General features: G+C 50.8%; 1 protein-coding gene across 1 annotated transcript in view; it reads left to right on the forward strand.

Annotated features, from left to right (window-relative positions):
* Nucleotides 1–2,491: 2,491 nt before the first annotated feature.
* Nucleotides 2,492–14,210, forward strand: part of CPED1 (cadherin like and PC-esterase domain containing 1) — a 263,028-nt gene continuing 251,309 nt past the window's right edge. The window contains exon 1 of the mRNA XM_072764904.1: nucleotides 2,492–3,200. Within this exon, the coding sequence (XP_072621005.1) occupies nucleotides 2,991–3,200 (210 nt within the window). The 5' untranslated portion in view covers nucleotides 2,492–2,990. The remainder of the gene's footprint in view (nucleotides 3,201–14,210) is intronic.

Below are 14,210 nucleotides of genomic sequence, written 5' to 3' on the forward strand. Positions count from 1 at the left end.
CTCTCCTTCTGCGCCCCAGCGCCTGCCCCCCACCTGCGTGCCAGGGGCTGGAGGAAAGGGAGCCCACCTAGTGCTCACGTTTACTTTGGAGGCTTCTGTGTTCCAGGAGGTCCGTTACCTGGTGAATCTCTGTTGGTGCGTGGGACCCCACTGCAGCCCAGCTCAGCCCCGGCGCCCAGAACACCACGGCCCGCGCCTTGAGCCTCTGGACATCGTGCCATCCCTCTGGCAGGCCACCAGCCCTTCAGAGAAGGCGTTAGTGACCTCATTGCACAAATCACCTGTTTAAAGAAAGAGAAGGCCATGATACCTGCCGGACTGGGTCAACTCTAATATCCATGTTGGCTGCCATCCCTCAGGTATTTGGTGCTAAGGCCTCCTGCACCTTTTCTACCTCTTCCACCTCCCACTCCCTTCTCTCCCTTCTGCCGTTTTTATTTATCTACTTACGCCATCCTCTCCTACACCCTCTGACTTGGTGGTTGAACCAGGGAATTGGGGTTTTTCCAGCCGCCGCCGGTATCACTTCTAGAACATTCCTTCTGATTCCTGTTATTTAAAGTCTGGCTACAAAATTATCTGACCCTGTTCTTTTTTGCTTTTCCCGGCCGGAAGGCACTATGGTCTCAGCATCTTGTGTCTTGTGCTTCTTTTGTGTCTTGTACTCAACAATTAAATGATACATGAAAGTGATGCATCAGATTCCTCAACTCTGTTTTTCCACACTTTTTGCCTTAATAGAAACGCGAGTCCATTCCTTTTCTCCCAGGAAAGAAACTTTATCTCACCTGATCTCATCCCTGCAGTGTAAAGATCTGGTAATTCCTGGGATCCCTCGAGTCACCCTGCATCCACTAGAGCTATACCGTCCCACGTCACTGTTGAGCTCTTTCTCCTAAAACTCCCCTGGCTTCTAAAAGTCAAGGGTCACTTCAGTTCTCTGTACTTCCTCGTGTGTCATGGGACTGAGGACTGTAAATCTGTACCGGAGGGGACACATGGGGGCTCTGGGGCCGATCCAACTGGAGTGGGACTACTTCTGCTGTAAAGCTTTAGTCAATCTGTTTTGTAAAGGAATTAAAGTCGTTTCCTGCAGGCCCGGGACTGCAGGTGCCCCTGTCCCGGCGTCCTGCTCCCAGGGCACCCCTAGGGGCCGCTCCATCTCACCCCAGAGAAGCGGCCCGCCAAGCAGGACCTTCGGAGGGGATCTTGGGGAGGGGGACTCGGAGGGAAGGTCACGGAGGGATGGTCTGCGGCGGGGACGGGGCACACAGCCTCCTGCCCAGGGCCTCTGAAGGCGCGCTCCGCTCCAGGGCCGCCGGGGGTCCCCAGGTCACAGGGCGGACGCTGCAAGGGCTGAGCTGCGAGGGCTGAGCTGCGAGGGCTGAGCTGCAAGGGCTGAGCTGCAAGGGCTGAGCTGCAAGGGCTGAGCTTCGAGGGCTGAGCTGCAAGGGCTGAGCTGCGAGGGCTGAGCTGCAAGGGCTGAGCTGCGAGGGCTGAGCTGCAAGGGCTGAGCTTCGAGGGCTGAGCTGCAAGGGCTGAGCTGCGAGGGTGGGGGCTGAGAGGGCTGAGCTGCGAGGAGGGGACAGTCCGCGCTCAGGCCCGAGGAGCGGCCGCGGCGGCTCGCCCAGACCCGAATGGGCGGGACACAGGGGCCGTGCGTCCAGCGGGTGCCAAGGACACTGGGCCACGCAGCGCCACACGTCGGACGCGTCGGTGAGACCCTGCGGCTCCCGGAGGGCAGCCACGTGCCCAGCGCGGCGGGAGACGTCGCTCCTCCCCCCGCCCCCGGCTGCGGGCCCCGTGTGTCCGCGGGGAGCCGGCTGGAGCCCCGCCACGCCCCGCCACGCCCCCGGCTCAGCCCCGCCCCGGGCTCCGGGCCCCGCCCCCGCACGTAGCCCCGCCCAGGCCCCGCCCCGGATCCCAGGCCCCGCCCCCGGGTGCCAGGCTCCGCCCCTTCTCCCGCCCCAGGCCTCGCCCGCGCCCCGGCGGTAGCCCCGCCCCCTGGTTCCTGGCCCCGCCCCGGGCCCCGCCCCTCCCTGGCCCCCGCGCTCCAGCCCCGTCCAGGACCCGCCCCGGCACCCCCCCGGCCCCTGGGCCCGCCCCACCCCGACTCCGCCCCGCCCCGTCCCGCCGGCCGAGTCCCTGGCCCAGCTCCGGCCGCGCTGGGAGGGCCGAGGGCGGGGGCGGGGGCCGGGGGGGGGCGGGGGGCGGGGCCGGGCCGGGGTGGGGGGCGGGTCCTGGACGGGGCTGGAGCGCGGGGGTGGGAGCGCGGGGGTCGGGGGGGGGCGGGGGGCGGGGCGGGGTGGGGGGCGGGGGAGCGGGCCCCGGGGACCCGGGGGCGGGGCCGGGGCGGGGCGGGGCGTCCCCGGGAGCTGAGCCGCGGGCCGGCCGCCGGGTGTTCCGTGCCCGGGACTTCGGGTCCGCCGTCCCCTACTCGCGGAGTCGCGGAAACTTTTTTTCCGGCGAAAAGAATGAAAACCGAGTAAGGACCTGGCGGCCTGAGCGCGAGGCGGCGCGAGGCGGACGGGGCCGCGCACCCACGGGGCCGGTGCTGTGGGCAGGCGGGAGCGCTCGGGGGCGGCCGCAGGGACGCGGCGGAGACACGCGGGGCCGAGCCCTGCACCCGCGCCCCGCACCCGCGCCCCGCACCCGCGCCCGCCGTGCATCCCGCCCGCACCCGCGCCCTGCACCCGCCCGCGCCCGCGCCCCCGACCCGCGGCACCTGCCCGCCCCCGGCCCGGGGCGCCCCCTCGCCGGCCGGCCGCTCCCGGCGCGCATGGACCCGCTGTCCCCGGCCGCCGCCCCGGGGGCCCCGTGACCCCGGGCATCGCCCCCGGAGAGCGCGCGAGCGGGGATGGCGCCGTCGTGACCGGGCCGCGCCGGAGGAGCACCGATGGGCGCCCGCGCCCGCCCCGCCGACGGCAGCGCGCCCCGGCCCCGGCCCCCGCCCCGGCCCCGGCCCCGGCCCCGGCGCGGCTGAGCGGGCCATGCCCTGCCGCCCGGGGGCGCCCTGCCGCCGGCGCTGCCCCCGGCCCTTCCTGCTGGGCCTGCTGGTGGCCGCCGGCCTCTGCTACCAGAGCCTCACCCTGCGACGGACCGGGAAGCCCCCGAGCGCGCCCCCGAGCGCGCCCCCCGAGCCCCCGGCGCGCAGGTGCTGGCCTCTCCCCCGGGACGGGGACGCACGGGAGGTCAGGAAGGTAAGGGCCCGGCCTGCCCCGCCCCGCCCCGCCCCGCCCCCCCCCCAGGTCGGAAAGGGCCCGGGAGGGAGGGAGCCCCCGCTCCCCGCACGCGTCCCCGCCGCCCCGTGGGGTCCCCCCAGCCCCGCTGGAGGATGCTGGATGATGCGCACGTTTGGGGTCGCTTGGGGTCGGGCCCGGGTTAGGACCCTGGGAGGTCAGGCCCACCCAGACCTTGCTGCACCCTGAGCGTGTGCTGGGGGGACAGTCAGCAGGAGGGCCCAGGCCTGGCGGGCTCCGGGGCAGCCCCCAGCCCCCAGCCCCCTCCTGTGACCCACTGCGCCCCTTGTTCCTCCGTGGGCAGATTGTCACAGCAGCGTCCTTACCCCTGAACCACCCAAAGGAGTAGTGTCCTTGCTTCCTCCCAAGCCGGACAGCTGCCTTCTGCGGGTCATACAGTTGGCCAGACCCCGGTCATCCTGTCCTTACACTATTCCAGGCAACTTCACTTATCTGTGTGACGGGTTGGGAGGAACCCCAGACACACACACGTGCACACACACACACACACACACACACACACAACCGCACAGGATTTCTGATTTAATCTACGGCTCTGGTTCGTGCCTGTCAGTGACCTCTCCGGATGACCTTTCCAATGACCCAGCCTAAAACAGAAAGAGGGAAAAGAAAAGCACACAGGCAAACCTGCGTGGTAGCAGAGCTGCTGGCGTCTACACTCCGCCAAGGGGTCCCGCAGGTTAGTGCAGGAAGCTGTTGGCCCCGTCTGGTCCCTGCAGCAGAGTCAGGTAGAGCCTGTGACTGTGGTCGCTGTGCGGAGCCGCGTGTCCATCACTGCCAATGCCTCCAGCACCACGGCCATCGTGTTTCAAAAACTGCTTCATGCACGTCCCCTCCAGCCTCGTGAGCCCATGAGGGAGACGGGGTAGGCACGGTGGTCGGTTGTCATCGCTGCGTAGGGGACGGCCATTGAGGCAGGCCACCCGGCCAGCAGGGAGCCCTGGTCCCCACCGGGTTCCTACCACTGCACTGGGGCTGAAATCAAAGCAAATTCAAAGCCCTAGTAACAGTCGGTGAAGAAACCACAATAGTAAGAACTTGTTGAAATACAATATAATACATTAGAACAACAACAAAAAAAGTCTAAAAACCTTTGAGTGAGTGACTTAGTTTATCCACCGTGTCAAGAAACATGGCAAAGAATAGCAGATAATATAACCAGAAACACTTCCAGATGAATCTCCAATTGCAAGTGTGAATCAGTTATGAAATGTTCTAAAGTCACTGGAGAATTTGTATTTTTTCTTCATTTGTGCTAGCATTGATTTTTGTTTGCCTTTTTTGAATACATCAAATCTCTAATGGGTATAAACTGTGACTTTGAAAGTCACTTCTTGTTTCTATCCAGTATTAATAGATACAGTTTCTTTAAAAATAGTCAAAATGATTTTGCTCTTTTTTTTTTTTGAGATGGTTTTGCTCTTTAAATACCTAAAATTTGTGCGAAGAAGTTTTGACAAAAGGTTTTTATTCATTACCTTACAGCTCTTCTTACTCCCTGCTTGACTTTACGTGACTCCTGTTTTTGTCTGTAACACAGGCATATGTTAACTGTTATTTGTAGGCTGTCGCAGAAAATTCCATTTCAGCTTTGGATCTCCTGCTACTTATAAACCATCTGAAACTTATTGGCTGCTTGTGTAAAACATTCACTCTAGAATTTTCTTTGCAAAAAAATGCCAGCCACATGATCTTTTCCCCCAAATTATTCACAGTCTTAAATATCTTAATCATAAGCAAGATTCCAAGTTCACAATTATAATTCAGAATGGATATAAAAAGTCAATTTCCAAACATTTGCCATGTATATCTATTTTTAACTAACTTGTGTCAGCCATTGGTTTAGAGCCAGTTTTTCTAGAGATAGAAAGGAAACTAGAAGGAGTCATGTGGAAGTTAGTTAAAACCAGATATAACTTAGTTCTCCTTGTCATGTATGTTCCAAAAAGAAAAAAGAATCAAATAATAATCCAGTTTTGAAGATTAACTATTCTGTAAGATAGCCAAAGTGAGGAAACAGATGTTTTGGGGATCAATAGATACATCAGTCTCAAAAAGAGCTACCTTATGAAGTTCTTTTTGGAAAACCACTGATGAGATGCTTATGTAGATTTTTCTCAACGCTAAACTATAGCTTTTATGGAAAAGGCATTGTTTGTATCTAGAAATTCTAGGGTTTGGTATTACTTTTATTTACAAACCAAAATGTTCATTTTTCCACGGCTTTTTTAGTGATTTTTTAAAGTTGCTTAAAGTAGCTGGTTGTGACCTAAGGTTCGCAGGTTCCAGGAAGTATTTGGATTTATAAGTACCAAACTCAGGCATGTCGCACAAAATATTGTGTATGTGCATATGCACGTTTGTCTGGGAGGAATCCTGGTCCCCTGCATACAGTCAGACCTAAAGACATACCAGGAAACAAAAATGCTTAAAAAGCAATGCATTTAAACTTAAATTGCTCCTTCAGGAAGTACACATTGGGTGCAGATTTATAAATCTGAAAAAAAGGAAGAGAAAATCTTAACGAAAGAATCCCTGAGAGGAGGCTTGCAAAAGGGTTTCGGGGACTGCTGAAGTGTCTACAGGGATAAACATCCAGAAACTAAAATCCACTCCCAGAGTCTTGGATCCCAGGTTTCACACTTTGGTGAATCAGCAGCCAGGCCTGCCCCCACCCACCCCCGGGCCTCGGTCCGGCCCCATTGCCCTCCAGCAGCGCGCAGGGGGCTTCTGTGGCGCCCAGGCCCGAGGCCCGGAGGCCTGCGCCCTGCGGTTCGCCCCCTGACTCTGTTTCCCCGCAGACCCGAGTCACGCCCTGGTATAGCCAACTTTCCACAGTTAGGGAGTGCTCTCCCTCTTCCGGCCAAATTTTAATTCTTTTTTCCATTTGAACTTTCCAAAGGACCTTGCTGAGCAGCTGCACTTTGGTCATTTCTTCCGGGTTTGCTCCCAGCATCACTTGTTTGGGTTTGGCCGGTGACCTGCCATGTGTTAAAGCCATTTCACTTGAACGTGCACACTGAGGACAGTTTCACACTGAGGACAGTCCGTTTGCACGGAGGCAGACTTGTTTGTTTTGCTGGGATCCAAGCCTTGACCCCTCACAACGTGGGAAGCCCCGTCTCCACAGGCCGTGGGCCAAATGTGCTGGTGCGCATCTGGGGGCATCTGCTCCTCCCCGGGAACTCAGCGTGTGGAGAACAGGGCCACCCCACCGCCCCCCCGGGGCTCCCCAAGGAGCTGCGGCTCCCTGTGCCTTGCCGTCCTTCTCCCCTTCTGCGGGCCTCTCCCGTGCGCGGTGACTCGTCTACACCCCCCCCCCCCCCCAGCCTGGGCCGACGGCCGTGCTCCTCGTGCTCCTCGGCAAACAGCCGGTGCTCTCCCGCAGACCTGCCCTGGTTAGCTTGGTTTGTGGCTCTAAGGACGCACGATATATTTACCATCGGACAGTTCCTAAAAAGTTGCTTGAGTAGCCCAGGTTTTCTCGAGACGGAAGCTGAGGCAAGACTTTATTGGAGGCTGCAGTCGCAGGGATGCAAGAGTGGGGGGGCAGGGAGAGGGGGAACCACGGGTGCGTTTAGGGGAGACACGCCCAGGGAGGCTGGTACAGGCCAGTCATTGCGGGGAGGGGGCAGCACGGGCCACCGATCTGTCTCCTGGTCTGCCCTTCTTCTCTCTTCCATTGCTCAGTTGTCCTGTGCCACGGCCAGGTGGCGTTACCTGGACTGTCGAGGTGGCCCCTGCGGAAGGCGGGCCTCAGTGGGTGCAGGCCCGCTGGGCCAAAGGTGGGCCCTCCTTTCCGGTCCTCATTGTGCCTGGGGACCCCCGGTCCGTGGTGGCCACGGGGGGAGACATGGTGTCCGTGGCTTGCCACAACCATGGCATGTGCGACGGCCGCCGGCGGGTACGTGAGGAGGGCGACGTGCTGTCTGACGCGGTGGTCGTGCTAAGTTTGCCTCCTAAAAGCCCCGGGAGATGCTGCGATGCGCTCTGGCTCTTGGGAAATGGCTCCACTCCCTTTCAGGCAAGTGTTAGGGACCAGCTCCCCGAGAGCTCTCGGACCGGAGAACGCGCCCTCACTTCATCTTCACCCTTTGTCTCCCTGGCCCAGTTGGTTCATCCGTTCTCCCGTCCGCTTCGTCCCTCAGCGGCTGTCTGCTGAGCGGGTTGTGCGAAGCACCACGGGGCACCGTGACACGGAAGGGAAAGGCTCGTGACAAGTAGCTAAAGGACCACGGGCGAGTCCGTAGCTCTAATAAGCGTTTTGGAAGATGAGCAGCAGTTGGAAAGGGCGGAGAAAGAGGCAGAAAATGCCACGTTCACGAAGAGGGAATTAAATGGCCCGATAGGTCTGGAGGATTCAAAGTATTTGCTGTGTGAGTGTGAGTGTGTGTGAGTGTGTGAGTGTGTGAGTGTGTGTGTGTGTGATGTGTTGGGGGAGCAGCGCAGGGAGGCCTACACGTGGCGTGGACAGTTCAGCAGGGTCTAATGTGGAAGTGTGGGCGTGATATCCTATCCCGAAGGCGACAGGGAAGCCCTGAAGAGTGGTACGCAAAAAGCGGCACACACAGGTTTATGTCATAGAGAACGTTCCAGAAGACATACTGCAGAATGGACTTGGGGGGTGGGCGAGCGGGTGGACCTGAAGTAGGGCGTCCGGGCGCAAGGCTGTTTCCCGAGGCCTCTTCCCCGCCCAGACTTACTTTCCTCTCGTGTTCTCGAACGCCGTCTTTCAACTTTTTCCAGAACCTTCCAGTTGCTCCCTCGTAGGGCAGGCTTGCTAGTGCAGACCCTTCCCCTGGCCCATGCCTTCTGCGGGGCCGCGGACTCATCAGTGACCACAAGGAGCTCCCTTCGCAGGGGACAATCCGCCTGACCCAGGGTGCCCCCGTCGCGCTCTCCTTTCCCTCAGAGAAGCTGTGGCTGCGTCTCTTTGGACTTACTTCCCGGTCACCCCTGCCCAGGGGTGACCTTCTCCCTTTGCTTTGGGCTCTTCCACCGAAACTGCTCTTCAGCGACCCCTTCCTTGTCTATCAGGTGAAGTGATTGATTTTCAGTCCACATCCTTCTGCTCTGCAGCGTCCGACACAATTGGCCAACGACCCTCGGAATGTTGAATTCCGCGACACAGCGACATTACTCTCTGACGTCTGCCAATAACTGCTCGCCTCCTTTCAGGGTGCATTTCCTCTGACGCTAAAAGTAGACATTGCCAAATTGAGTGTCGTCGGGCCTTCGGTGGTCTGGGTTTATACTTTCCCTTGGTGATCACATCAACTTTGCATTCCGTTTACTTTCAGCCTGTATAGACAGATGACCTGTTAGGTGTATGTCTAGCTTGGATCTCACTCTTCAGCCCCCAGATGGGCATCTCCAATTTCTTGCTGTCTTTTATTGAGGAGTAATAAGGACTATGAAAACTCAAATATTTTCCTTTCAAAATTTCCACGCCCAAATCCATGGCTCCGCTTGACCTATTTCCATGAAGAGGACGCCCCCGCTCCCCATTCTCCTGAGTGAACAGGTTTTAACCCCTGGAGTTATATTTGATGCTACTTGCTCTTTCCCTCCATCTTGCCCCCATGGCCAGCTCCAAATTAGAAAGGTCACCACACTTTCCAGGCCTCTTCTTTTTCTCTTTTTAATTGTTACCTTTTTAAAAAAATTTTTTAATTGTGGTAACAAATACAAAATACAAGATTTGTCCTTTTCATCAATTTGAAGTGTTCGACTAGTACACTAGTTGTACTAGTTATATTTGTACTGTTGCGTACAGGCCACAACATTCCTGCCTTGTCCACAGCCCTTTTCCAGAACCATTTGTTTCAACCCAACTCAGCTCATATGTCGTTTCCCAGTGTGTTCTCCATGCCCCTGGCTTCTGGTTTATACAGTCCTGACTTCTGGATTCTCTCTGCGTCCATGATGCTCATTTGGCCCTTTATTATGCTTAAGTAATTTTAGTTATCACCTTGGAACAAGCCTATATGACTGGTTTAAAGTGGGTTTTCTCCCAAATCCCCCAAATGAACCCAGATAATAACTAATTAATATTCCAGATTTTTAGAGTTTACCTTCATGATCTTGATGCTGTGTCCTCATTGCCACTAACCTAGACGATTTTCAGGGGCGTAACCAGTTCCTCTTCAACCTACTGCACGTTCTAAGCCACCTACATACAACTCTTATGTTCTGTCTCCTACACGGGCTGTGGTAGTTGTTATACTGAACCCACTGAATCGAATAGAATCCATCCCTCTCCTGCCAAGTATGTTCCAACAACTTTTCCGGCCTAACGTCCCGCTCTGCCTTTATTTGTGATCCTAATGCCAGCTGTACCCTTGTTTCCAAATGCCACCTCACCACCTTTGCCTGGAGTCCCCTCCCGTAAGTCTATCCAAATCGATACCTCTAAGACATCTTTACAGACATTCTTAGAGCGTTCTGGAATCTGGAATTCCACTCTCTCTGGGTGGCGGCAGACCTCATCTCCATGACTTGATGTGTGCCTAAGCATCCCTAATAAGACTTGTTTTTCATTGTAATTATTTAGAAATGAAGAAACACGTGAATGTAGAACTAGAATTAGAAATAAGTTGAAGATGATCTGGTTCAAGACTTATTTTATAAGTGAGAAAAAATGAAGCTGATGGAAAGGAAGTCCCTTTGAGAGTGACTAATGGAGTTGATAATGATGATAAGATTAGACTAAGACCTCAGTTTTTTTTAGCTGTCTCTGTTCTATTTCCCCTACTATCTCTATTCTATTTCCGTTTACTCCATTCTATTTCCATATACTAAGTCCATTCTACTTTCATATACTCTCCATTCTATTTCCATATATTCTCTATTTTATTTTCATGTACTATATCCATTCTATTTCCATATACTATCTCCATTCTATTTCCATGTACTATCTCCATTCTGTTTCCATATACCATCTCCATTCTATTTCCATATATTCTCTATTCTATTTTCATGTACTATATCCATTCTATTTCCATATACTATCTCCATTCTATTTCTGTATACTAAGTCCATTCTACTTTCATATACTCTCCATTCTATTTCCATATATTCTCTATTTTATTTTCATGTACTATATCCATTCTATTTCCATATACTATCTCCATTCTATTTCCATGTACTATCTCCATTCTGTTTCCATATACCATCTCCATTCTATTTCCATATATTCTCTATTCTATTTTCATGTACTATATCCATTCTATTTCCATATACTATCTCCATTCTATTTCTGTATACTAAGTCCATTCTACTTTCATATACTCTCCATTCTATTTCCATATATTCTCTATTTTATTTTCATGTACTATATCCATTCTATTTCCATATACTATCTCCATTCTATTTCCATGTACTATCTCCATTCTGTTTCCATATACCATCTCCATTCTATTTCCATATATTCTCTATTCTATTTTCATGTACTATATCCATTCTATTTCCATATACTATCTCCATTCTATTTCTGTATACTAAGTCCATTCAACGTTCATATACTCTCCATTCTATTTCCGCATATTCTCTATTTCCATGTACTATATCCATTCTATTTCCATATACTTTCTCCTTTCTATTTCCATATACTATATCCATTCTGTTTCCATATGCCGTCTCCATTCTATTTCCATATACTCTGTCCATTCTATTCACTGTACTATCTCCATTCTATTTCCATATACTAAGTCCATTCTACTTTCCTATACTCTCCATTCTATCTCCGTATATTCTCTATTCTGTTTCCATGTACTATATCCATTCTATTTCCGTATACTATCTCCACTCTAATTCCGTATACTAAGTCCATTCTACTTTCATATACTCTCCATTCTATTTTCATATACTGTCTCCATTCATTGGCATTATGGATTGAATTGCATCCCCCTCAAAAAAGATATGTTGAAATCCTAACTCCAGTACCTCAGCATGTGACTTTACTTAGACTTTACTTATCATAGATGTACTTAGTCAATATGAGGTTCACACCTGAGTACCGTGGGCCCCTAATCCAATATGACTGGCATTATAAGAAGACAGTCAAATGAAGACAGAGACACACAGGATGCACTGCACTTAACGATGAAGACAGAGTTTGGAGTATGCAGCTGCAAGCCAGGGAACCCCAAAGATTTCTGGCAAGCCACCAGAAGCTAGAAAGAGGCAAGGTAGAAGTCCGCTACAGTTTTCAGAGGGAGCACCCCACTGCTGGCCCCTGGGGTTCAGGTACCTAGCCTCTAGAATTGTGGGGCAATACATTTCTGTTATTGTAAGCCATCCTTTTGTGGTACTTTGTTGTGACAGCCCTAGGAAACTAATAAAATTGGGGAAGCGGAGTAGTTCAGCTCATGAGCTCTGGAGTCAGATTAATAACACTTGTTACCTTGCTACCTTGGACACACTTCTTGATCTCTTTCGGATTTCATCTTCTCACCTCGAAATGGATATATTTTCACCTACCTTACAAGGCTAACATGAGGCTTACATGAGATAAGTCTTGTGAAGCACTTAAAGTGGCTGACATATAGAAAGGGCTCAATAAATATTAACTATTATATAATTTCCTTGAGGACTTACTCATCCTCCCGACCCCTACAGACCCTAGCATGGGACCTTCACAAAGTAGGTGAGCAATAAATAATTGCTGCAGGGAACATGAGGAGCTGGGTAAGGAGCATCTGAGTTGAAAGCCTTGTTGCGTTTGTCTCTCTGCCTCTAAGCTGTTGTGTTTTCACTAATGAACCTTGAGAATCAAAACAAAACTTGGGGAAGCTGCTGTGTCGATCGAGTCAGGCTTGCTTATCTGTAGGCAAGGTCTTCGGTTTGGGCTGAATCTTGTTTTCTTTTCTTTTTTTTTTTTTAAATTTCAGATGCTGGGATTAATTTTATGCTATAGTTAAGGATGTGGAGGGATGAGTTGGATGGGGAGTAGAGGAAAGAGGTTAAGATTTTAGACTCTGCACAATTATATTTGTTTATTGTTTTTCTCCCTACACATAATTTAAGTTCCTTAAGAGCAAGTACTTGATTTAACTTGTTTACTGCTCCTGACCCTAGTGTCAAAACAGTCTCTGACACGTAGTTGAGCCCTGAATAAATATCTAGTCAATGAATGAATGAATGAATGAATGAATGAATCATGACTTTGGAGATCAGAGAAAGTCTACTTTAAAGCAAAGATGAAAAATGAGAGGAAGTCCTCCTTCCTTTTCTTTTTTATTTTTGTTGAGCTCTCAGACCCTGAACCCCATCTTTTTCTTCTACCAGTATCCCTTGAACCCCTTTCTATACCATCTCTTCTTATACTTGGGGCTAATGCTAATTGTCTGCCATTTTACTACATTGAATCTGCTTCAGTTATCATTCATTTCTCCTGTTCTCTTCAGTTCATTTGTCTCATTGGGATCTTTATCCTGTAAGAGATCTCAAGTATCTACCACATTTAAGGAAGAAGGAGGGGGTGCCTACATGGCTCAGTTAGTTAAGCGGCTGACTCTTGATTTCAGCTCAGGTCATGATCTCAGGGTTATGGGATCGAGCCCCCATGTTGGGCTCTGTACTCAGCGTGGAGACTACTTGTCCCTCTCCCTCTGCTCCTCCCTCTGCTTGTGTGTGCTCTCTCGCTCTCTCTCTTATAAATAAAATACTTTAAAAAGAAGAAGAAGGAGGATGAGGAGGGAAAGGGGGAGGAGGAGAAGGAGAACATCCTTTCCCAGCCAGTGTGGCTTTCTAACCACTTCCCATCTCTCTTGGCTTCTCAGTCACCACCATCTTACCTCTCTTCCTATGAAGCAATTCCCATTTTTTTTTTTTTACAAATTAATTCTACTAAAAATTGAGCTTTTCCTTTTATGTGTTTTTGTATGTTAACCATATTTGAAGATAAACATTTAAAGAGTATGCTGATGGTAAACTAAATCTGGGGCCTATGCACAGGAGGCTCTCAGGAGATGATGTCAGCATGCTAACAGGTATGTGACTTCCATAGAATTATTTGGGCTGCCCGATGAGCATTTAACGCCTGTGGATTTCTCTGAGATAGTTGATTGGAGCTATGCTAGATTTTTATAATGAAATATGCACATGAGTGAAAAATTGTTCATACTGAGAAAACTTTAAACAAATTCAAATTTGCTTACACTAGATACATTTTAATGGAGTCTTGATGAAGCTGATATTTAAGCAAGTTATGTTAAATTTCCTATGAATCCAGGAATTAATCAGTTTATGGGTGTCATTCTCTCTTTTTTCAAGATAGTGGCAATAACTTCTTCTTTTTCCCTCTCAGCAATTTTGTTTCTTGTTCTAATAGAATTGGAAACTCACACAAACCCTCAGAAATGGAAACCACTAGATACACTCACATTATAAAAAGTGCTTCCTGTTATCAACTTTGAGTCTGTGGCCTTTTGGGGTGAAAGGAATGTTTGGTTTCATTTTTCCCTTTGGTTTCCTTTGGATCTTTTTCTAAGGAGCCATTCTCGCTAAAAGAATGAGCTCATGTTCTAAAACAGGATTTATGTTCTCTAACAGAAACTATACCAAAGTTGGAAATTTGTATGGTAAATAGTACTTTGTCAACGTTTGCACTTTCCAGAGACTTGTTCAAAGTGTAAAACTAAACATCTGGACTTATATACAGGGTTAAAAAGAAATATAATAACAAATTATAAATTGAGCCTTGGCCATATATAAGCATCTTAATGAAAAAAAAAAGTATTTAAAGTTCAATTGAATTCACTAAGGGGAGCTGATTCACTTATGATCCAAAATAATAGATGGAACAAAATATTCAGAAGAACACATGGACTTGAAAGAGCACAACGGGCCCAATCATGTGTTCGGAAATATAACTACGTTTGGTATCTCTAGTCCTTGCTTGGGGACTCTGAGTGGAACCCTTGCCAGTTCACTTATGGTGCATCCCCA

This window comes from Vulpes vulpes, chromosome 7 (genome assembly GCF_048418805.1).
Source record: "Vulpes vulpes isolate BD-2025 chromosome 7, VulVul3, whole genome shotgun sequence".
Taxonomy (NCBI): Eukaryota; Metazoa; Chordata; class Mammalia; order Carnivora; family Canidae; genus Vulpes; species Vulpes vulpes.